Below are 26,041 nucleotides of genomic sequence, written 5' to 3'. Positions count from 1 at the left end.
CCGTTTGTGAGTTTTGTTTTGTCTGTATTGTACTGTATTGTATTGTTTATTGTTTGTGAGTTTAGTTTTGTCTGTATGGTACTGTATTTATGTTGAGCTGTTTTGTGTTTCAAACTATTAATAAAAAAAAAAAAAAAAAAAAAAAAAAAATCGAATGCCAACGTAACGAACGAAGGTCCTCTCTCTCAGCTTAGTAGCCTCGTCTCGGCCTGTCTGGACGTTTCCTCGGTCAGGGATATTATTTCAGCTGAATTAGCCCTTGGCAATCGAATTCAGCGATTCCACCCTCTCTACGACCAAATCAATTGCTGTCCTAATTTCCAACGTAACCTTTCGTCCAAAGCTCTCGAGTAGTTCCTTAATCGTCCTGGCCGATTCTGCGAATGGTCTCAAGGCTCGTGTCAGTTCAGTTCGACCGAGGGATAAACGCTAGCAGACTGCTTCGCTCGCCCCCGGAGTCATCGAACGTTTAGCTGCCATTTCCAATGCTCTCTCTCTCTCTCTGCTCAAAGATGTGTATACTCGATGTATCTAACAAAATACTATGAAAAATAAAACGGAAATAAATAAAGACTAACGGGGTAAAAGTGCAATAAAATAACGTAACTTAGGGAGCCCAGAAGAAACACGCCCTCATCCTATGCCGCTTAGTAGGGGTGGGGGGGAAATCGATATGTAGTAGTGGTATCACGATACTTTGCGTGGCGATACTGTATCGATACAGGGACGGCAAGTATCGATGTTTAATTATTCATAATTCATTTTTTCTTTTTGTATAAGGAAGTTGCATTGTTCATTTCAATACCTAGTAATAGTACAGTAGTCCACACACACAGACACACGTGTGCATTCAGTTAAGTTGGAATATGACTGTAATACAAACAGTTCAGTTTGTCAGGTACATGCAACACAGATTACAGTGTTGACATCTGTCTGCTTGAGAAAATACCATGTTCTGCAATACAAATGATTGAAGTGAGATGAACAGACTGAACTTTATTTTATTGGATAAAACATGTTGACAAAGTTTTACTTTGCATTTGAAAAAAGGTACTAAATCGCAATATATCGCAATATTAATATCGCAATACTCACCATATTGCAATATATTTAGTATTGCAATACTATCGTATCGTGACTCGGGTACCGTGATAGTATTGTATCGTGAGGCCTCTGGTGATTCCCACCCCTACCGCTTAGCCACGCCCCGCGGAGCAATTTACATTATAAAAAAGTAACTAGATTTCATTCACGGTTTTTGCTGCCCTGTCAGGGGCACCTGGTGGTACTGAACTCTTCCATTGGAAAGAAGATTTGGCCCGATCCATAGATATGTGACTTGGTCATCATAACATAATAAGGTCATTTATAGGTCTGATATTCTATATAAATTTTTTGTACACATGATCTCAAGAAGGTACTGAATGAGCTCAGTGGCCATTTTTCACGTCTGGTCAATGTTAGCATGGTGTTATTCACCGTCAAAGATGAAAAAGAAAATGTATTTGGTTCATTACAACCTCTTAAGCCCTGGCCATATTTTAGAAAACATACCTAAGTAAATGGAGAATTTCTACAAGATACAAGATCTTGTATCCAAGACGAGGTCCATTGGCATCTTCTTGGTATCTAGGGACATCTATGGATCTCAGGGAATGTATTCTCAATTTACTAGGGTTGTCTTAAATACTTCGAAGCTTCGTTCGATGGGCACGGGATTCGAATGTGAAAATAAAATTAGAATATTAAAAAATATTTTTTTTCCAGCAAAATCTTGCAATGGACGTCATACGCCTCATTAACTCCACCTCTCTTTGTTAACTACAACAACCACATGGAGATTCCTCATTAAGTCCTCTGTGTTGAATACAACGTGCTGCTTTTATAAAGCCTCCAATGACGGCTTACAATATTTCATAAAAGCAAAGTGTTTCGTTTGTCTAAGATTTAAAAAAGGTTTAAACTTTACAGCACTGACAATTCTCTATAGTATTTTTTAGTTTTACCTGTGTTTGATAAGACACCCAGTCAGCAGCAGTGTCCCGACCCATATACAAACATGTCTTAACACTTTGGGAGCCAGCCGTGTTTTCCTTTTTACCCCCTTGAATGCCCAAACCCACACCAATGTTAACTTAATATCGCCTAATATATGTTTTAAATGATGGCTATGTGTCTAATCTGCCCGTCGCTTATCAAAAACTCATTTTCCAGTCAACATTGTCAAGGCAGATTGTTTTTTTATCGCTTCATTTCCGTTTGATAGCATTTTGAAAATCACTTGTTTTCGCGGAAAAAAACAACCCATTCTATGATAATCGTCTTTTACTGGAATATTCCAGAACGTTGTCATTTGTCTGCCTATTTATGAATCGTTTTCAAATAAACGCTAGATGATCGATAGTATATGTGTGCGCACGTGCCGCGCGCTGATAATCGCTGCTCTTATTTCCTGATGGCTTTTACAGTCAAAACAGCTATATCACATATAGGGGAAACGCTTATATATCCGTGAAAACGAGTCTGATTATCCTAAGACTGATAACATAGATTCCTTACCTGAGGTCAGATGGTATCCAAATGGTTTATTCCAATTTCCGATCGCCATTCGAAAAAATCGCTCATTTGATTGATCCATCGTGTATACAGTAAAACACATATTCGCCGCGGCACCAAGGCTCCAGAATGAACTCTGGTAGACCCCGGTTACATCAGTGAGAAGTAAAATGTGGAGTCAGAAATCCTTTCTCCCATTCACTTTCAATGAGGCCAATCCAAAAGGGTGATTTACCATCTGGGAGATGATAGGGGCGCTTTTTTCCACATCTGAGCGCCGGCGGTGTTTGGATCTCCAACGGTAGGCTCGCTTGATGCAATATGATTTCAGATCGCTAATAAAAAAAAAAAACAGAAAAATCTCGTGATGGGCATTCAACGGTCGGGGGGTAAACCCGAGAAAAGCCGTGAGTGGCATTCAAAGTGTTAATAAAACATGCTTAATTAAGTCAAATTCTGCCGTTTGTGTCTATTAACACTTTGAGTGCCACGCCGGGTTTTCCTTTTTACCCCCTTGATGCCACGGTCCACTTCAATGTTAATGTTAATATTGCCTAATCTATGTTTTAAATTATGGCTATGTGTCTAATCTGCCAGTCGCTTATCAAAGAATACTTTTCCAGTCAGTGCTGTCAAGGCAGATTGGTTTTTTATCGCTTCATTTCCGTTTGAGAGCATTTTGAAAAGCACCCGTTTTGAGGTAAAAAACAGTTCATTCTAGACCATTCTGTGATAATCGTCTTTTACTGGAATATTCCAGAACGTTGATATTTGTCGGCCTATTTATGAATCGTTTTCAAATAAACGCTCGATGATCAATATTATACGTGCACGCAAGCACATTCGAGCCGTGCACGGATAATCGCCGTGTTCATTTCCTCTTGGACTTTTACAGTGAAACCGAAAGAGCCCATTTCACAAAACAGCCTATATCTTGTAGACCAGGCCCATTGCAAGTTGCTGTACTCTGTCGTCTACTTTAAGCCATCCTAGATTGTCAAAGTGGGCAGGGGTGAGGTGGGTTTTAGGAGTCAGGTCAAGCAGTAGTCTGACTAGCTTGTTTTGAGATGTTTGTAATTTTTTTTTTAGTGCCTTTGAGGTGCTTTGGTACCATGAGGTGCAAGCACCCTTGAATGAGTGCTCCTGCCAGAGTCTGTGTGTGAGAGAGTTGAAAACTAGCTTGGATGAGTATTTCAAATAAAAATATTAATCCAGATATTGGCTCACGTTGATATTCTGGTTGAGTCCTTACTCAGGATAAGGTGTTTATATTGTACCATACTGGTCTATATACTATACTGTACAATACTGTACCATACTGGTATATATACTGTACTGTACCATACTGTACTGTATAGGGGTGGGACGATACATCGATCCAGATCGATACATCGATGTAATTATCAACGATCGAATCGGATCGATGCAATGTAATAAGATCGATTCATATCAATACTCTTATTTTGAAAATCCTGTGGCGAGTCTCATATCCGCCCAAGAACAACAGCAGTAGCTCCGCGTGTGTAGACGTTACAGCATAGCATTCTCCCTTTCTGTGTGTGTGTGTGTGTGTGCGCGTCTTTGGAAAGACCAGATGAGGTCAGAGGAGTTTGATGTTTAAATGTTATTTAAACATAAACAATATAATACATAATAAATGTAGGCCTATACATGATCATGCAACATCAACAAATTGTTGTAGGAACGGTTTGGGAGAGGGAGGTAGGGAGGGGTTTTAGGTTGTGAGTTTTGAGTTCCAAAAAATGGAGCTTAAAGTTTAAAGCTCAATATATCAAAACGTGGCACTTTACAGTGAACAGGAGGTCTATTTGTATTAAAAACAATAGATTGATTTTCCTTTAAATGTCTGGAAGAGCTCAAAAATACAAATGTCAAATGATATTTTCGTTACCTTTTTTTAGTTGATCTAAATGTTACTGATTGTGTTAAATGGGCATATGATATCATCTCAGCCTCAGGCACAAACTGGCAGAAATAAGAAATCATTTCAGTAGCGGAAAGGTAAACATACTATGTTTCTCAGAAACCAAACTGGACCCATCAGTAACAGACCCGGAAATTGAATTAGAGAACTATTCTTTAGTCCGCAATGACAGGAACAGGCATGGAGGAGGTGTCTGTATGTACATCCATCAAGACACCAAATTTATTAACCGTACAGACCTAGATCATGAGGCTATTGAAACTGTTTTTGTAGAAATTCTATTTGAAAGGGCTAAATCTGTTCTAGTCGGCACAATTTACAGACCGCCAGACCAAAATGGCTTTTATGACGTGTTGGATGAGTGCTTAGCTGGAGTTGAGGATACAGAAATGATTCTTATTGGGGATTGGAACACGGATATGCAACAAAAAGATGCACCCGTCTTCAAATCCTACAATAGGTTTTGTGATCTGCACGGCCTCAGCCAACTAATCACACAACCCACACGTGTGTGTGAGTCAACTCAGACTACCATTGACCTCATCCTGACCTCTGACAAGTCCAAGATCGCCAATAAAGGGGTTATAGCATGCGGGTTAAGTGATCATTATATGATATTCTGTACCCGCAAAAAGCTAAAACAAAAGGCTGGCTGTCACAAAACAGTCACATCTAGAGACCTAAAAACCTACTCTAGCGAGGCCTTTAACCTTGAACTGGAGGGTCTGGACTGGTCAGATGAGCTCAATGGTACACTGGTTGAAGAAACATGGCTTGGCTTCAAAACTAAATTTTCAACGATACTAAACAACATGGCCCCCCTAAGAACCACCAGGGTAAAAAATCGCGCTGAGCCGTGGATGCACGCTGAAATACTGACCGCTATGAAAACCAGAGACAAAAAATGCTCTGAGTTTCGTAAAAGTCAGTCAAAGCTTAACATAAGCACGAGCAGTGAACTCCAAGCCCACGTGACTGAACTCAAACTGCAAAGAAACAGACTAAGAAATGATGTAAACTCCATGATCAAAACAGCAAAGAAAAAATTCATCAATGACAAAACCGAGGAAAACAAAAACAAACCGCGTGAACTTTGGAAATTACTCAATAACCAACTAGGCTGCAGTAAAAAACTTAAAACCAGATTCTCAAACATAAACATAAAGACGGACAACACGCTCATCACAGAAAAGCTGGATGTAGCCAATTACTTAAATAGTTTCTTCACAAACATAGCCACAACACTGGTAAACAAACTACCCTCCCACTCAGGGCATTATGGGGTAGAACACATAGTAGCTTACTACAAAAACCTAGGGGTCCACAAAGACGACTTCAAACTGGAAATGGTAACAACAGATGAGGTACTCAAAAAACTGAGCGCCCTCCAACCTAACAAGGCCACTGGCCATGACAACATCCCCTCCAAATTCCTCAGAGACTCAGCAGCCGCCATCACCCCAGTCATCACACACATAATAAACCTCTCTATAAAACAGGGACACGTCCCCAAGGACTTCAAAATAGCGAGAGTGACCCCTCTGCACAAAAAAGGCAGTAAATTAGACCCAGGCAACTACCGCCCTGTTTCTATCCTTACCTCCATCTCGAAAGTCATGGAAAAAATTGTATACGAACAGGTCGAAAAATACCTTGCGGAAAAAAATCTAATCTACGAATTCCAATCTGGCTTCAGAACATCCCACTCCACTGACACATGCCTTCTCTATTTAAACGACCACATCAAACAAGAGGTGGACGCGGGCAAATACTGCGGCATGGTCATGCTGGACCTACAAAAGGCCTTCGACACTGTCAATCACACCATTCTGATTGACAAGCTAAAAGCAATTGGTTTTGATAGTCTATCAGTGAGCTGGATGCAATCCTACCTGGAGGGGAGAGAGCAGATGGTGGAGGTAAACGGTACCCTATCCCCCCCCCTCACAGTAAACTGTGGTGTTCCACAAGGAAGCATACTAGGTCCGCTACTGTTCCTAATTTATGCAAATGACATGTCGTCAGCTTGTGACTGCAACTTGTTCCTGTTTGCGGACGACTCAGCCCTGCTGGTCTCTGACAAGAACAAATTACAGGTTGAAAAAACCCTCAGCTCAGAACTAAGCAAAATCTGCATATGGCTCGCTGATAACAAACTATCATTACACATGGGCAAAACAGAGTCCATTCTCTTCGGTTCAAATAACAAACTCAGCAAGACCGACGGCTTCTCAGTTACAGTGGGTGACAATATTGTCACAAGGAAAGAAGATATTACCTACCTGGGTTCCATCCTAGAGGCAAATCTTTCCTGTGACAAAATGGCATCCAATGTAATAAAAAAAGTCAACCAACGAACTCGTTTCTTGTACCGGATCTCCTCACTGGTAAACAAGAATACCCTGAAGACTCTAGCAGGAGCACTCATTCAAGGGTACTACGACTATGCTTGCACCTCATGGTACCAAAGCACCTCAAAGGCGCTAAAAACAAAATTACAAACATCTCAAAACAAACTGGTCAGACTACTGCTTGACCTTACTCCTAGAACCCACCTCACCCCTGCCCACTTTGACAACCTAGGATGGCTTAGAGTAGACGACAGAGTACAGCAACTTGCAATGGGCCTGGTCTACAAGATACACTACACGACCAAGGTACCCATGTACATGACTAAATACTTCCCAAAGGTCAGTGAATACCACGATCACAACACCAGAGGGAGCTCCACAAATCATGTTAAACCCAGATTCGGCTCAAACAAGGGACTAAACACGTTTCGCAATTATGCCACATCAATGTGGAACGCCCTACCCAAAGCTGTAAAGGAATGTGAATCACTACCCACTTTCAAAAACACTCTCAAAAAACACCTAAGGGAGACTGCAACTCGAAACTGGCCCCTGTAAATGTCCGAACACAACCCCCGCCAACACCCCCCCCCCCCCCCCAACCACCTCCAATGTACAGTCCCACCCCCACCTACCCAATCCAATGTACAGTTTCTACGCCTAATGTATATACTCTTTTCTTTCTGGACTCTTTTTGTATCACAAATACAGTACTGTAATTGCAAATCTGGTATGTCATAAATGTATAGATGTAGCAGTACTGTCTATCTGTATGTCATGTATGTCATATATGTTACGATGAATTGGAAATGGGGGACCCTGGTGGAAACAAGACGAAAGTCTTTCTCTGGTCTGCATCCCCTTAACAATTGTATGTATTGAGCTGTACTGCACTGTACCCATTCTGCAATCTGTTAATAAAGTTTTCATTCATTCATTCATTCACTCATATCGATTGCAGGCACCTGAATCTAATCGTATCGTATTGTATCGTGAGAGACTTTGTGATATCGGCAAATATCGTATCGTTGTCCAAAGAATCGATATCGTATCGTATCATGATGAAACTGGTGATTCCCACCCCTAGTACTGTACCATACTGGTCTATATACTGTACTGTACCATACTGGTCTATACACTGTACTGTACCATACTGTACTGTACCATACTGCACTGTACCATACTGGTCTATATACTGTACAATACTGTACAATATACTGTACTGTACCGTACTGTACCATACTGGTATATGTACTGTACCATACTGTACTGTACCATACTGGTCTATATACTGTACTGTACCATACTGGTTTATATACTGTACTGTACCATACTGGTCTATATACTGTACTGTACCATACTGTTATATACACTGTACTGTACCATACTGTACCATACTGTACTGTACCATACTGTTATATACTGTACCATACTGTACTGTACCATACTGTACTGTACCATACTGGTCTATACACTGTACTGTACCATACTGTACTGTACCATACTGGTCTATACACTGTACTGTACCATACTGTACTGTACCATACTGGTCTATACACTGTACTGTACCATACTGTACTGTACCGGTCTATACACTGTACTGTACCATACTGTACTGTACCATACTGGTCTATATACTATACTGTACAATACTGTACCATACTATACTGTACTATACTGTACTGTACCATACTGTACCATACTGGTCTATGTACTGTACCATACTGTGCTGTACCATACTGGTCTATATACTGTACTGTACCATACTGTACTGTACCATACTGGTCTATGTACTGTACCATACTGTACTGTACCATATTGGTCTATACACTGTACTGTACCATACTGGTCTATATACTGTATTGTACCATACTGTACTGTACCATACTGGTCTATATACTGTACCATACTGTACTGTACCATACTGGTCTATATACTGTACCGTACTGTACCATACTGGTCTATATACTGTACTGTACCATACTGGTCTATATACTGTACTGTACCATACTGGTCTATACACTGTACTGTACCATACTGTACTGTACCATACTGGTCTATACACTGTACTGTACCATACTGGTCTATATACTGTACCGTACTGTACTATACTGGTCTATATACTATACTGTACTATTTTGTACTGTACTATACTGTTCAGTTGTATACTATTGTACAATACTGTTCTTAGTACTGTACTGTAGTACTTATACTATAATATTTCTACTACCTGTACCTCCCCTCCCCCATGCTGCCTATGATGCCTGAATTTCCCCCAAGGGGATCAATAAAGGAATATCTTATCTTATACTATTCTGTACTATACTGGTATTACTCTACTGTACCATACTGGCCTCTACTCTTATATACAATACTGTTCTGTACTATACTACATTGAACTCTACTGTTTCTCAGGCGAGATCTCCATGGAGAAGGTGAAGGTGAAGAGGTATGTGTCGGGGAAGAGGCCGGACTACGCTCCCATGGAATCCTCAGACGAGGAAGAGGAGGACTTCCAGTTTGTGAAGAAGGGGAAGGACGCGGAGCCGGACCAGGAGCAGGAGGAAGAGGAGGTGTCAGACCCTCGTCTCAAGAGACTCCTAAACCGTGTGTCTGAAGATGCAGAGGAGAGGTTCGTTTTCTTATTAACTAACCTAACTAGTCGTTGCGTTTCTTTTTCAAATGTAGAGTAAAGACCCTAACCCTATCAAAATAGCAGTCAAAGTGTATATTTTCAGCACTATGTTTGTTTACCAATGATTTTAAGTGTTATTAGTTAAATATGAGCATATAAAAACCTCTGCGCATTGCATTGGAAAGCGGAGGATTTAGACTGGAAATAAAGGAAGCTGGGCATACGTGTGTGTAGTCTTTTGAGAAAAGAGACCCAGGGCTTTTGATGGGCTTTAGAATGTCATAACACTACACTTCCGAGCTCACGCCAGCCCCTGTCAATCAGCTGGCTTCTAGTGTCATGTTTCTTTTTTACCGCTATTTTCGGGATCCTATCTCACGGGTGGAACAGACCTGAACCTTATTGCCATAAAATTAGTTTCTCTACCTTTCTGTGAACGTCTAGCAAAAAAACGCGTTGCAATCTGATGAAAAATGGCGGAGCAGTTAACATTTTTGTGATCACATTTTTCCCACATTTTTTTCAAACACAACATTGACAACAACAATAACTACAATAATGGCAAGACAACAAAAATAACAAAGACTTAAAAACAAAATAAAAAATAAAATACAGTCCCCCCCCCCCCCTCACTAATCTATCACCTAACCCCCCCCTTAGCTCTATCAACCCTGCTCCCCCCCCTTCTAATCCATATCGTCAGCCCCATACGACAGCCGCCCAAGTCATCCTCCAAGACCACTGTATATGACCCTCGGAGGTCAGTCACAAGTCATACGAGGCAGTCGGGTAAATGGGTATTTTTTTTAAAGTAACAAGTGTTCTGACTGCCGAGGACACAGGCAATACATTGAACTGGCGCTGCACTGATGGCTGCCTTTCTGATCGCTCCGTCGAGACTGTGCTTTCTTTTGTTAATTTTTATAGTATTAGGAGTTTTATTTGCACCAACTGTTGGTGCATTATATGTGTATGACCGTCAGTCAATCATTGACATTGGATTAAGGAAAATTTACCGATTGGATTGCTCTCTGGATCGGATCGCTGAACAGCAGCAATGGCCCGCCGAGATCCTTTGTTATGGCCATGGCCAAGACCAGGAGAAGCCGCCGCGAAGACGTGGAAAGAGAGCCGGGGTCCGAAACAGACTGAGGTCCAAACGACACAGAACCACATTGCCCAGCATATTGTTGGCCAATGTGCAATCGATAGGAAATAAACTGGACGACATCAGAGCACGGATCCAATTCCAGAGGGACATTCGGGATTGTAACGTCCTCTGTTTCACAGAAACTTGGCTGAGTCCAGATGTCCCGAATCACGCAATAGAACCGGCAGACCACTTCTTCGTTCTCCGCAAGGACCGGACGGCAGAAGAGTCACTAAAGAAGAAAGGAGGCGGCATTGCCTTCATGATAAACAAGGAGTGGTGCGATTTAGGCAACACAAAGGAACTGTCTAACCACTGCTCCCCAGACCTGGAGTTTATCACGATAAAATGTCGACCCTTCTTCCTCCCAAGAGAGTTAACGTCCATCATCCTCATCGGAGTGTACATTCCACCACACGCGAACACTGGGGTCGCACTTTCAAAACTTCACGACGAGGTAAACAAACTCCAGACAGCTAATGTTGACACTGCCATTTTGGTTCTGGGTGATTTCAACAGCGCGCGTCTTAAAAAGGTGTTGCCGAATTTCTATCAGCATGTGACCTGTCCCACCAGAGGCGAGAACATATTAGACCATGTATACTCGCAATTTAAGAATGGGTACAAGTCACAGGCTCTTAGTCCATTCGGTAAAAGCGATCACGCCGCCATCTTTCTTTTGCCAAAGTACAAACAAAGTCTCAAGCGAACGCCGGTGGTCTCGCGAGAGGTTAAGCGTTGGGCCGTGACGTCAGAGGAGTCACTCCAAGCTGCACTTGAATGCACAGACTGGAGTGTATTCCGTGATAACACAGCCAATATTAACGAATACACCGAAATGGTGATTGACTGTCTGTACTCTGGTAGAAGAAACAATCCCCTCCACCAAAATTAAAATCTACCCAAATCAAAAGCCCTGGGTAGACAAATCCGTCCGTGAGGCTCTGAAAGTGCGCACATCAGCATACAACACCGGGCTGGTGACAGGCAACATGGAAGAACACAAGATGGCAAGATACAACGTCAGGAGAGCAGTAATAGAGGCAAAATGGCGTTACAGGGATAAAGTTGAACTTCAGTTTGAACAGGCTGACTCTAGAGGCATGTGGCAGGGCCTCAGACAGACTACAAAGGCACCCCCCTCAAACTGAACAGTGACATCTCCTTAGCAAATGATCTCAATTCCTTCTATGCGAGGTTTGAGGCTGTGAATAACAACACCAGCCTACAAACCACGGCAATGGGGGGGGGGGGGGTCTGCTGATGGAGACTCAGTGTTCAGGGTAACAGAGCATGAGGTGAGACGGATCTTTAAAAAAGTGAATATCAGGAAGGCAGCAGGACCGGACGGCATCCCCGGCCGCGTCCTAAAAGTCTGTGCCGACCAACTGGCCCCGGTATTCACTGACATCTTCAACCTGTCCTTGGAACAGGCTGTCATCCCCACCTGTCTGAAGAAGTCCACCATCATCCCTGTACCCAAAAAATCTACGCCCGCTTGCCTCAACGACTACCGCCCTGTAGCCCTCACCTCCATAGCCATGAAGTGCTTTGAGAAGCTAGTGAAGGGCTACATCTGTTCCTCCCTCCCCATCAACCTGGACCCTCTGCAATTTGCATATCGCCCCAACAGGTCCACGGAGGACGCCATAGCCCATGTGCTGCACACAGCAGCATCACACCTGGACAAGAGGCAGGGGAACTATGTGAGAATGCTGTTCATCGACTACAGCTCAGCATTCAATACCATAGTCCCCTCCAAACTCATAGCCAAGCTCAGGGACCTGGGCTTGAACTATGACCTCTGCCAGTGGGTCTTGGACTTCCTGACGGGCAGACCCCAGGTGGTAAGAGCCGGCAACTGCACCTCCTCATCCATCACGCTCAACATAGGGGCCCCCCAGGGCTGTGTTCTGAGCCCCCTCCTCTACTCCCTGTACACACATGACTGCGTAGCACAGCGGAACAACAACACCATCATCAAATTTGCTGATGACACAGTAGTGGTGGGCCTGATCTCTGCCAACGACGAAAGGGCCTACCTGGAAGAGGTAGAGAACCTGTCACAGTGGTGTCAGGAGAACTGCCTCTCCCTGAACGTCAGCAAAACAAAATAGATGATTGTGGACTTCAGGAGGTCGGGGGTCAAGGACTACAGCCCCCTCAGCATCGACGGGGCACCGGTTGAGAGAGTGAACAGTTTCAAGTACCTCGGAGCCCACATATCCGAGGACTTGACATGGACCACACACATTGACAGTGTTGTGAAGAAGGCACGACAACGCCTCTACTTCCTCAGGCGCCTAAGGAAGTTCCAAGTCAGTCAGAAGATCCTTAGGAACTTCTACTCATGTACAATAGAGAGCATCCTGACCGGCAACATCACCTCCTGGTTTGGGAATAGCACTGCACAAGACCGTAGCAGACTACAAAGTGTGACACGTTCAGCCGAACGCACAATTGGAGGGGGGCTTCCCACCCTCCAGAACATTTACAACAAGCGGTGCAAGGGGAAGGCTAAGAGAATTATTAAGGACTCGAGCCACCCGAACAACTGCCTCTTTGAACTGCTGCGGTCAGGCAAGCGATACCGGAGTCTTAAGGCGAGCACAGAAAGACTCAGAAGAAGCTTCTATCCCCAGGCCATCAGGCTGCTAAACGAACAATAATCACTATGCAACAACCATCAAATGCACACAGCACACACACCCACACGCACACACTCACTCAAACAAACAACACACTGCAGCACCCACTCTCCACACTTTAGATCACACAAACACACTTACACTTTATATTTATTGATAAAGGATTTGCACTACAACTCGTACACCTACTGTGAATTGTACCTAAATTGCACCTCGTCCCATTTCTCCATTTCTGCCTTGCACTATATAGTATTGTATATTAGTACACTGCACAGTATTGTATATTGTATGGTAACTACGTCTATTCTGCATCGAACATTGTACATATGTCTAAACTGAACACTGTGACCTCATTTTTTTTACTTCTAATTTTACTATGTTATTTTATTTATACTTATCTTGTCTTGCACAGTCTCTGGAGCGCAACAGTAAGAAGCATTTTGTATAAAAGTATTCTGTACTTCTGTATGACAACTATTAAAGAAACTTGAAACTTGAATAAGCCAGGAAGATGCAGCAATGTGAGGAGAGTACAGTCAGGCAAAAATCTCAATTTAACAAAAAAGGGAACGACCTAGGCAACTACCGTATGAGGCCAACGATATATTGATCCGTCAACCATAATGATTGGCTTCACATATTTACTACCTAATCTAATATTATCCCCCGTTAGAGACACATGTTCCTAAGGCTGTCTCATCTTTGCTCCACCCTGTATTATACCTCCATCAGTCCCTAAATATTCCCTATGAAAATATAAAAATGAAAGCAACACCAGCAATCTAAAAAACACAATACTAATATAGCCCCGGTACAACCACATAAGCAAAACATAATAACTGTGGCCCACATTAACACTATGATCGCCGCGGACGAGTTAAGACGTCATTCCGAGCCATGCTCATTCTGCTGAAGACGCCGTAACTCGTCTTTGATGTCAATATTTCAAAAATCTGTCATCGAAATCATATTTCCTTTCCGGAGCCCTGAGACACAAGTGTGATCTCCTCTCAACTCTCTAGCGGTTCAAGAGCGCCATCTGGTGGCCGATCGGCAGATCGCCAACCGGATATTAACCTTTGAACCGGTAGTGCTCATCCATATGTGGTCCGGCCACTCGCTATAGCTCCCGCGACTCCATCTTGAAACACTGGATAATAGATCGCTCGCCCTAACTCAATAAACAACGTTATTTGGACGTATATACTATTATACAACCTGGAAATGGATCGGGCATTTCTACATCCCATAATAGAAAAAAATCTGTTCCACGCTCATCTGCCAGCGGCGCGAGGAAGCCACGGTAAGATTCAGCGTTATTTTCGAACGTTTTCTATACTAACTGATCTGATGAACATATGACCCACTCTGGATGAATCATCTAACGCTGCCCACGGAATTATAAACGATCCCCCGCCCATCCGGTCAACATCAGATGATGCGTAGAAACTTCTAGAAGTACGTGCAGTTCAAATTTTTTTTATCTCGCACAGATTCCTACCAAACTGTATTTGATCATCAATATAATGCATTTGGGGCTATAAATCACGTTCTGAAGAAAGCTGCAGAAAACGATAAAAACATACTTATACTTTAGACCATATTTTAGTATGAATATGTGAATGAAAAAGTTTAACGTTGCTACACCCTGAACAATACATATAGGACATTGAATGGGCCATAATAATGGCAGTTTAGCAATAGAATTTAAAAAGTTATAGCCCTGCAAAGAAGGGGAACTTCTCCATAGACAAATAGAGCTGGCGAGGGATGGTACATTATGAATTTAACCCATGGCGATTAAAGTGTTAAAAGTAGGCCATGTGCTAAAACAACAACAAATTAAACAGGCCTCTTAGCTGAAACATTGTGGGAAAAGAAAGGCTAGCTTGAATGGGCACATGTAGTACACGAGATTAGCTTTGACAAAGAAAAAATACTTAAATAAACATAGGGCCAGCTTAGCCTGTCGAAATAGCAAACGGTGTCATTACACATACCTGTTGTGTCTATTCGCATATGCCCAGTTAGCTTGTGAAATTGTGTAAAAAAATTGCCCCCGGTGGGCGTCGTTAGTACTGTTGTATTTGTTCGGTACACAGCCGTTCGGTACGCGTCTATACTTTCGACAACAAATTTGTGTTTCCGCGTTCGAGTTTTGCGCTCTGATTGGCCAGGCCATGTGACATGTGCGCCAATCGTGGGACGGCAAGTTCTGCACCTATTTCCGGGTCGAACAGCCTGCAAACTACCTAACGCCTAGTTTATCACTGGTTAAGCTTAGGCGACTCTTTCGCAGTTGGTTAAGGTTAGAGTTTGGAATCGGGGCAGGCGTTCTATCGCCATGCTCTAAGACGAACTCTAACCGTAACCAACTTCGAAAGAGCGCCTAAGCTTAACCATCCAAAAACTTGCGGTCTCACGATTGGGCGTACATGTCACATGACCTGGCCAATCAGAGACGCGGAAACACGACTTTGTTGTCGAAAGTATTCAGGCGTTCGGTACGGTACACACTGAAACGGTTCGGTACGGATACGTGTACCTTTACACCCCTAATGACGGGGACCCCTCCTCATCCCGACTAGACTTGTGTTGTGACCTGTGTTCGCGTGTGACTTTCGAAATATTGTAAACACAACATAGTACTGTGATATTCTGATATATATCACATTCTGATATATATATATTTTGTGTAAAATAAATACAAAAATAAAAAACGAAAGATTTTAAATATATATATTTTTTATCGAACCCATTAATTAAGAATCGAATGCCAACGTAACGAACGAAGGTCCTCTCTCAGCTTAGTAGCCTCGTCTCGGCCTGTCTGGACGTTTCCTCGGTCAGGGATATTATTTCAGCTGAATTAGCCCTTGGCAATCGAATTCAGCGATTCCACCCTCTCTATGACCAAATCAATTGCCGTCCTAATTTCCAACGTAACCTTTCGTCCAAAGCTCTCGAGTAGTTCCTTAATCGTCCTGGCCGATTCAACCGCAGCTTCAGCTATCGGTCTGCGAATGGTCTCAAGGCTTGTGTCGTTCAGTTCGACCGAGGGAGAAACGCTAGCAGACTGCTTCGCTCGCCCCCGGAGTCATCGAACGTTTAGCTGCCATTTCCAATGCTCTCTCTCTCTCTGCTCAAAGATGTGTATACTCGATGTATCTAACAAAATACTATGAAAAATAAAACCGAAATAAATAAAGACTAACGGGTAAAAGTGCAATAAAATAACGTAACTTAGGGAGCCCAGAAGAAACACGCCCTCATCCTATGCCGCTTAGTAGGGGCGGGGGGGAAATCGATATGTAGTAGTAGTATCACGATACTTTGCGTGGCGATACTGTATCGATACAGGGACGGCAAGTATCGATGTTTAATTATTCATAATTCATTTTTTCTTTTTGTATAAGGAAGTTGCATTGTTCATTTCAATACCTAGTAATAGTACAGTAGTCCACACACACAGACACACGTGTGCATTCAGTTAAGTTGGAATATGACTGTAATACAAACAGTTCAGTTTGTCAGGTACATGCAACACAGATTACAGTGTTGACATCTGTCTGCTTGAGAAAATACCATGTTCTGCAATACAAATGATTGAAGTGAGATGAACAGACTGAACTTTATTTTATTGGATAAAACATGTTGACAAAGTTTTACTTTGCATTTGAAAAAAGGTACTAAATCGCAATATATCGCAATATTAATATCGCAATACTCACCATATTGCAATATATTTAGTATTGCAATACTATCGTATCGTGACTTGGGTACCGTGATAGTATTGTATCGTGAGGCCTCTGGTGATTCCCACCCCTACCGCTTAGCCACGCCCCGCGGAGCAATTTACATTATAAAAAAGTAACTAGATTTCATTCACGGTTTTTGCTGCCCTGTCAGGGGCACCTGGTGGTACTGAACTCTTCCATTGGAAAGAAGATTTGGCCCGATCCATAGATATGTGACTTGGTCATAATAAGGTCATTTATAGGTCTGATATTCTATATACATTTTTTGTACACATGATCTCAAGAAGGTACTGAATGAGCTCAGTGGCCATTTTTCACGTCTGGTCAATGTTAGCATGGTGTTATTCACCGTCAAAGATGAAAAAGAAAATGTATTTGGTTCATTACAACCTCTTAAGCCCTGGCCATATTTTAGAAAACATACCTAAGTAAATGGAGAATTTCTCCACTTCTACAAGATACAAGATCTTGTATCGAAGACGAGGTCCATTGGCATCTTCTTGGTATCTAGGGACATCTATGGATCTCAGGGAATGTATTCTCAATTTACTAGGGTTGTCTTAAATACTTCGAAGCTTCGTTCGATGGGCACAGGATTCGAATGTGAAAATAAAATTAGAATATTAAAAAATATTTTTTTTCCAGCAAAATCTTGCAACGGACGTCATACGCCTCATTAACTCCACCTCTCTTTGTTAACTACAACAACCACATGGAGATTCCTCATTAAGTCCTCTGTGTTGAATACAACGTGCTGCTTTTATAAAGCCTCAAATGACGGCTTACAATATTTCATAAAAGCAAAGTGTTTCGTTTGTCTAAGATTTAAAAAACGTTTAAACTTTACAGCACTGACAATTCTCTATAGTATTTTTTAGTTTTACCTGTGTTTGATAAGACACCCAGTCAGCAGCAGTGTCCCGACCCATATACAAACATGTCTTAACACTTTGGGAGCCAGCCGTGTTTTCCTTTTTACCCCCTTGAATGCCCAAACCCACACCAATGTTAACTTAATATCGCCTAATCTATGTTTTAAATGATGGCTATGTGTCTAATCTGCCCGTCGCTTATCAAAAACTCATTTTCCAGTCAACATTGTCAAGGCAGATTGTTTTTTTATCGCTTCATTTCCGTTTGATAGCATTTTGAAAATCACTTGTTTTCGCGGAAAAAAACAACCCATTCTATGATAATCGTCTTTTACTGGAATATTCCAGAACGTTGTCATTTGTCTGCCTATTTATGAATCGTTTTCAAATAAACGCTAGATGATCGATAGTATATGTGTGCGCACGTGCCGCGCGCTGATAATCGCTGCTCTTATTTCCTGATGGCTTTTACAGTCAAAACGTTAGGTTATGACTATAACCAAGTTCTGTTAATTAGGGGTGACGCTTGGCATCACACTGCACTCGCTCGCGTACGTGCACGCGCACTGAATAAATTCCACAAATGTACCTTTAATACCAGTATTAGTCTGACCACACCCCTCATCAGCTTACCTTCATAAGCAGGTGTGTGGTCACCTGCTCTCCTCCTTCCCAAGCTTTCACCACAAGGTGAGGTCAAGGGCTGCAGCGGCCGTCTGATGCCAAGCGTCACCCCTAATTAACAGAACTTGGTTATAGTCATAACCTAACGTTCTGTTCCATTAGGGGCTCTGCTTGGCATCACACTGCACAATGGGAGGCCAAGCGGAGCCGCTGGCTGACAAATACACCCCGCTGACAGCCCCCCACAACCATCAGAACAGGGAGGGCCGAGCCCCCCCGACCCCCCCTAATGGAGGGTATCCCCCCTATTAGAGGCTTCACGGGAAGGCGACGGACCCGACCGTGCGAAGAGGCACTCAAGCAACTCAACGCACAGGGTGAGCAGACCGTGGCTTGACCCCACGACTACACACACGCACAACCCGCATGCCACCCGGGAACGAACGGAGGACAACCTCGTTACTGCCCCCAGAATCACGGGGTCAAGGGCAAACCCAACACCGTGGCAAGGCCGTAGCAGCGGAGCGCGAAGGAAGACCCAGACCCACCAAAAGGACTGGACTCCCTGGAATGGGGGCCCGGAGAAGTCCATGATGCCAGCATCAAGACCCCACCAGGTGGGCACGCAGTGCCCTGCCCCCCACATCGCCAGCGTATTCGGACAAAGGCCCCTCAGTTACTGCACCTGGTATTCCCAGGCGGAAACCCATCCAAGTACTAACCAGGCCAGAACCTGCTTAGCTTCCGAAATCGGACGAGATCGGGCGTGTTCAGGTTGGTATGGCCGTAAGCCGAGCGGGCCCTGTCCCCCCAATAGTACACCGCCTGGCACACTGACCCTGCAGAACAGGCAGTCAGCATGGCCGTAAGCACACAAAAAAGGTTAACCAACGGAAGCAGGCAGCGCACCGGGGAAAAACCAGGCAACAGGCTGTTAACCCTAGCCTGGAGACTGCGGACGAGACAGGCGCCAGAGGGGACAGCTGAACACAGCCGCCCCGGCGGAAGGAGCGTAAGCTGGCGGTGTTGCATGACCAAGCCTCCATTTAAAAACCCCCACCCAGAGGGGTCGAGGCAGAGAAGGCTGACACGATTGGCAGACGTCATGAACGTGCAGGGGCACCCTCAACCGGTGAACCCGGGAGTTGACACTGCACCAACACACCAGGGAATCAACCACCTCGGTGTTACCCAATGCGGTGGTTGTTCCTATAACCCCTCAAGAAAAAACTCAAACACACCTGCGGGTATACACCGGCTATACCGCAGTACAAGTGTTTCAGTTTTCAAAAAAGGGTTAACCCAGGCCTACGGGTCGCAAACATCACTTCGGACCGGGCCTGGCGGTACGGGAAGCACAGGGTCACCAGAGGAGGTCAAAAAACCACCCCCACAGGCCCCTCTTCGCCATGCGTGAGAGAGGAGCGAAAAATAATAGAGAACCAGCCCCTAAGCACACCGTACTTGGTATTCCCAGGCGGTCTCCCAACCAAGTACTAACCAGGACCAACCTGTGTAGCGGCCGAGATCCGACGAGATCGAGCGTGTACAGAATGGCATGGCTGTAAGCCATTACGACAGTGCTGAGTAAAAACATACCCAACCAGGGTCTCCATAGCGCTTAACCCTGTGACACCCAGACCGACCTGGCATTTTTCCCCCTGAAAAAAAAAAAGCCCAAGTCCCTCAGGGTACCAGAACAGCAGATCTGCATCCCCGGCGGACAACGGGTTCAACTGATCTGGACCAGCGTGACCAGAACCAGTCCCGTGCCCTAACCACGCCGACATGCCTACTCCAGGAGAAGGGCAGATATGCGTGTCGATCTTAACATGAAAAGAAGGCGCCACCCAGACGTTCGGGCGAACCGCGCCTGGTGGCCCACCCCAAGGGCGTGAGACCCCTCCACATATGTTCAGATCCATTCCGTCATCATCCCCCAGACATGAACGAGAATCCGTCGAAAAACCAACCCAGGTCGTGGGATTTGGTCGTCGGAAGAGGAAAAACCCCCATCTCAGTTGCTTTATAAAAACGCTGTTTCAACCACAAGCAACCAAGGCGTGCCAGTCAATCGCCTGTTTACAGCGAGCTAGCACTATACGTGCGTCGGGACACACCCCCATCAATGAACAGGCTATTTAGACCTGTCATTGAATCCCCAAGGCGCCCAGGGGAACGACAAGAGGGGTGTGACACTCCCTAACTCCAACACTTCTGGAATAGAAAAGAAGGAAGCATCAACAGTATGTATCCCAGTCTACACAGCCGGGGTAAAATTTTTTCACATTTTTACATCCCACCACCCTCCCATAGGAAGGAGACGGGGATCTCCAGAGAGACTTCCCACGCGAGCTGTACAGATTGAAAAGAATATATATTGCACCTTGAGCCATGTAAAAAATTGGTTTTAGGGCTCTCCGGGGAAGAGGCACTGAACCCATACACACTCAATAAACGAATTGCCACTCACTTTGACAATCTGAGGAGGAAGGCTCTGTACTCTGATGGAGGCTCCCTCACATGGAAGAAGGAGTCCGAACTCACAGAAGGCCCGAATAGGCGCTTGGTGAGGAGGAGCCCTGACCACCCCCCTGAAAACAGATCCATCACATGGACCTGAACAGCACACGGAAGTCCTACCAACAGAGACGCGCACGGTGACGTACTCTATGGCGGGGGAATTCCTGCGGTGCACACGCCCAATATACCAGGCCGTGGGACCAGGAAACTCCCTCCCCCCCCCCCCCCCCCCCCCTCCGTAACGTGCCGAACCGCCACGTGACTGGAACCTTGAAGGACAGGGGGTGTACCCCTGACCGACAGAAACAATGGGGAGAGGAAAGGTTACCAGTTCACCCCTTTACGACCCCACACCCATGATACGATGTAATGACAAAAAGAGAATATGACACAGTCATAGTCAGCTCTATGAAGCGTTTTACAGCTCCACACAGCGCATGAGCTAACCTGCTATCTGATTTTTACTAAGGAAAAACACAGAATAGAGAGGGCTCTAAGAGCCCCGGTCCAACATACACATGTGCTTCTGTGGCCAGTCCAACCCAGTTGTAGGTCACATGACACACACAACCCATCATCACCTACAAAAAATGGCAAAAAACACTCAACAGAGGAACGCCGTTTTTTTTCACAATGAGAGAATACATCATTCTCGATTAGTATCGGCCACAGGCCTTGCTAAGCACACATGACAGCAACCAAACCATTTTCTTTTTTAGGAAAATAAGTTTCTCCAGCAGATTTAGCACAACCTCAGCAATCAAGCTAAGAGTTACATCGCATCCCTACCACACAAAAGACACAATTAGTGCACAAACATGTCTGATAGGAGGATGAAAAAGTCCCCAGGGAACCGGGGGGAAAACACAATCCTCCTATTTTACCCTCAATACGGCCAGTTAAAACAGGAAAACCTGTTAATATGTGAACACACTGTTCATTGTCATCACAGTCTGAGAAAAGAACATTCTTTTACTCACTTGCCACCAAGCATAGCTTCATAGGTTAGTTACCTTAGTTGTGAGTACACGGTACATATAAACACCATGATGTTTCTCACACAACAACCAGATCATTACATCCCGATTTGCACGGAGAAGCTAACTGCCAGTGACAAAAACAGCTCACACATAACCCGCAACGTATCCTAAATGCATTGCAGCAACACACGTTTTGGGAAAAACATCGTTATTCACAATACATTTAGCAAAGTAAAACCAGAAGACGTGTTATAAGGTCTGGTCAAACCCGTTCCTACCCGGAACGCAGATCAGCGAAGTGCAGTCACAGACACCGTAGGAACACAGCCGCTCCTGTGTTGTCCGAACTGGGCAGCGTCACCGCTCCAACCCGCACTACAGTCCTCTGTTGATGCAACCTTGCCGTCCTGGTTCAGGGCAGGGTCGACGAAACATCCCCTGTCAAGGATGACGTCGTAGTCAAGAGTGTAAAACATGTTAAAATCAAAGCACGTTCAACAGAATAGCATCAAGCTAACGGCCGCTCCAACCGTTCGGGTGCTACTGCTTCTGCTCGCAAGACGCCGAGCTAACTGCGCACGCGACCAGAAGCAAGCTCACAGCGGCGCGCGAGAAGCTAAAGCTACCCCGCGCCAGGCCATGGCCTATAGCAGCAAGCTAACGTTACCTAGCAATCACGCCATGCTAGCACCGCAGCTAACAGCTGACTGGCTAACAGTAGGCCCAACCTAAGCAGGCCATGCAGCGATCCAGCAGGCTAACGCAGCAGTTAACAGCTGACTGGCTAACCGCAAGCCATGAACATGTAAACAATGACATAACACTCACCCAGACAGGCCGCCGTTCTGAACCTCTCCTCACTTTTTAAGAGAAAAGAGAAAACAAGATGTCAACACCGCTTCACAACGGTGATTTTACCACACCCGACGGAATCAGCACAATACCAACTGGCCTGTGTAGCTGACTTTGAACATGAATCTGCCGCTATCGCACATTCATGCACATATCCCCTCGTGAAGGAATACTCTCATTTGGATATGAAAGATGGGGCCTTAACACGGTGACAGAGAGAATCCACTCGTCCAAAACACACAGGGATCACCAGTGTCAATGGTCGCGGCCCACTAGTTAAAACTATAATGGTCTTCAGACCAAGGTCTTCTGTCGCCTAGGTGGCTGAACAAAGGACCCTAGCCTGGGGCCGGTTTCCATAAACATTGTCAAGTAGCCCCCATAGCACTAACAGACAAGTGGAGCCTGCCAGCAAACACTACTCACCCAACCTGGAACGCACCGCTTCTCACAACAGCGGCATGTCCGACAGTTCAGCTGTGGCCTGACAGGTTTCACCCCAACAAACACAGCAAGGAACTGCAGTTGAGAAGCATGCAGCGGCGTGCTCCCAATACGAAAAACCGGTGGAGGGCTTTTAGAATGATCATCATCTTCTAGACACTCCAGTACGAAGACAATATCGCCGTATTTTCTCGAAAATAGTGAGAGAGAAAATAAAGATATGATGTCAACGTATCTCTCCTTGTAAACTAACTAACTTTCCCCTAACAACACGTCAAGTGGGGTACTACCGAGGCACTTTCTTGTGGTGAAAGCGAGAAGGAGAGCAGGTGACCACACACCTGCTTATGAAGGTAAGCTGATGAGGGGTGTGGTCAGACTAATACTGGTATTAAAGGTACATTTGTGGAATTTATTCAGTGCGCGTGCACGTACGCGAGCGAGTGCAGTGTGATGCCAAGCAGAGCCCCTAATGGAACAGAACAGCTATATCACATATAGGGGAAACGCTTATATATCCGTGAAAACGAGTCTGATTATCCTAAGACTGATAACATAGATTCCTTACCTGAGGTCAGATGGTATCCAAATGGTTTATTCCAATTTCCGATCGCCATTCGAAAAAATCGCTAATTTGATTGATCCATCGTGTATACAGTAAAACACATATTCGCCGCGGCACCAAGGCTCCAGAATGAACTCTGGTAGACCCCGGTTACATCAGTGAGAAGTAAAATGTGGAGTCAGAAATCCTTTCTCCCATTCACTTTCAATGAGGCCAATCCAAAAGGGTGATTTACCATCTGGGAGATGATAGGGGCGCTTTTTTCCACATCTGAGCGCCGGTGGTGCCTGGATCTCCAACGGTAGGCTCGCTTGATGCAATATGATTTCAGATCGCTAATATAAAAAAAAAACAAAAAAAAAACAGAAAAATCTTGTGATGGGCATTCAACGGTCGGGGGGTAAACCCGAGAAAAGCCGTGAGTGGCATTCAAAGTGTTAATAAAACATGCTTAATTAAGTCAAATTCTGCCGTTTGTGTCTATTAACACTTTGAGTGCCACGCCGGGTTTTCCTTTTTACCCCCTTGATGCCACGGTCCACTTCAATGTTAACGTTAATATCGCCTAATCTGTTTTAAATTATGGCTATGTGTCTAATCTGCTAGTCTCTTATCAAAGAATACTTTTCCAGTCAGTGCTGTCAAGGCAGATTGGTTTTTTATCGCTTCATTTCCGTTTGAGAGCATTTTGAAAAGCACCCGTTTTGAGGTAAAAAACTGTTCATTCTAGACCATTCTGTGATAATCGTCTTTTACTGGAATATTCCAGAACGTTGATATTTGTCGGCCTATTTATGAATCGTTTTCAAATAAACGCTAGATGATCAATATTATACGTGCACGCAAGCACATTCGAGCCGCGCACGGATAATCGCCGTGTTCATTTCCTCTTGGACTTTTACAGTGAAACCGAAAGAGCCCATTTCACAAAACAGCCTATATCTTCATCAAAATTAGTCTGATTATCCTAACACTGATAACATAGATTCCTTACCTGACATCAGATGGTATCCAACTGGTATATTCCAATTCCTGATCACCATTCGAAAAAATCGATAAGTGTATGGATCCAACGTGTGTACAGTGCAGTACATGATTCCGCGGGTCTCAGAGGCTCCAGAATGAACTGTGGTAACCCCGGCTGGATCAGTGGACTGGAAAATGTGGAGTACCGGATTTTTTCCCCCATCCATTTTCATTGAGTCCATTCCAAAATCCCTTATGTCATCTGGGAGACGATAGGGGGCGCTTTTCTCTACATCTGATCGCCGGCGGTCCTTGGGTAGGCTAGGGTAGGCTCGCGTGATGCAATATGATTTCAGATCGAAAAAATAAAAATCCGAGATATCTCGTGAGTGGCAGTGTAACTACATATAAATATTTATATAATTTTTGCTTTATAGACGAAGGTTGCAACATAATTATGTAATGTCATTGGCTGTGTAACAGAGAGCAGCCGCCCAATTAATTAAACCAATCCAATCTACTTTATTTATAGAGCACATTTAAAAACAACAAAGTTGACCAAAGTGCTGTACATGTCCCACAACATTAAAAAAAAATTGTAATATTTTTTTTATCTCGAAGCTTCGAATTAAAATCTAATCTCGGCCCCGAAGCTTCGAAGGCCAGCCCTACAATTTACGTTACCGGGCCGGGGTTTTATTTCATGTCACAAATAAGTAATGTGTTTCTTTTTCAATTGTAGCCAAGAGTAAAGACCCTAAACCGATCAAAAAGCAGTCGAAGTGTATTTTCGTTTAGCCATGATTTTAACCTCTTAACACTTTCCGTGCCGGAGGTCGGGTGCCCCAGAACCCGTTGCGTGCCAACGCCCACTTCAATGATAGAGCTCTCATATTTGCGAACGCATAAACTACATCTTAAATTATGGCTATGTGTATAATATGGCCGTCGCTTATCAATGACTTGTTTGCAGTCAACATTGTCGAAACGGATTGTTTTTTAATCTGTTCATTTCCGTTTTATACCATTTTGAAAAACGCTCGTTTTATGAAAGTTCCAGGAGATTTCAGAAGATTCTGTGATAATCGCCCTTTACTGGAATATACTGGAATACACAATGTTGTCATTTTTCGGCCTATTTATGAATAGTTTTCAAATAAACGCTAGATTAT

General features: G+C 44.1%; 1 protein-coding gene across 1 annotated transcript in view; it reads left to right on the top strand.

The window, feature by feature from the left end:
- Positions 1-26,041, top strand: part of LOC311240762 (microfibrillar-associated protein 1-like) — a 75,917-nt gene that overhangs the window by 23,954 nt on the left and 25,922 nt on the right. The window contains exon 2 of the mRNA XM_084329341.1: positions 9,268-9,484. Within this exon, the coding sequence (XP_084185467.1) occupies positions 9,268-9,484 (217 nt within the window). The remainder of the gene's footprint in view (positions 1-9,267; positions 9,485-26,041) is intronic.

Source organism: Notolepis coatsorum (genome assembly GCF_963971535.1).
Source record: "Notolepis coatsorum genome assembly, chromosome: 14".
In the NCBI taxonomy this organism is placed as follows: Eukaryota; Metazoa; Chordata; class Actinopteri; order Aulopiformes; family Paralepididae; genus Notolepis; species Notolepis coatsorum.
The sequence above is the reverse complement of the archived record's forward strand: the minus strand, read 5'-3'. Positions and strand labels throughout refer to the sequence as shown.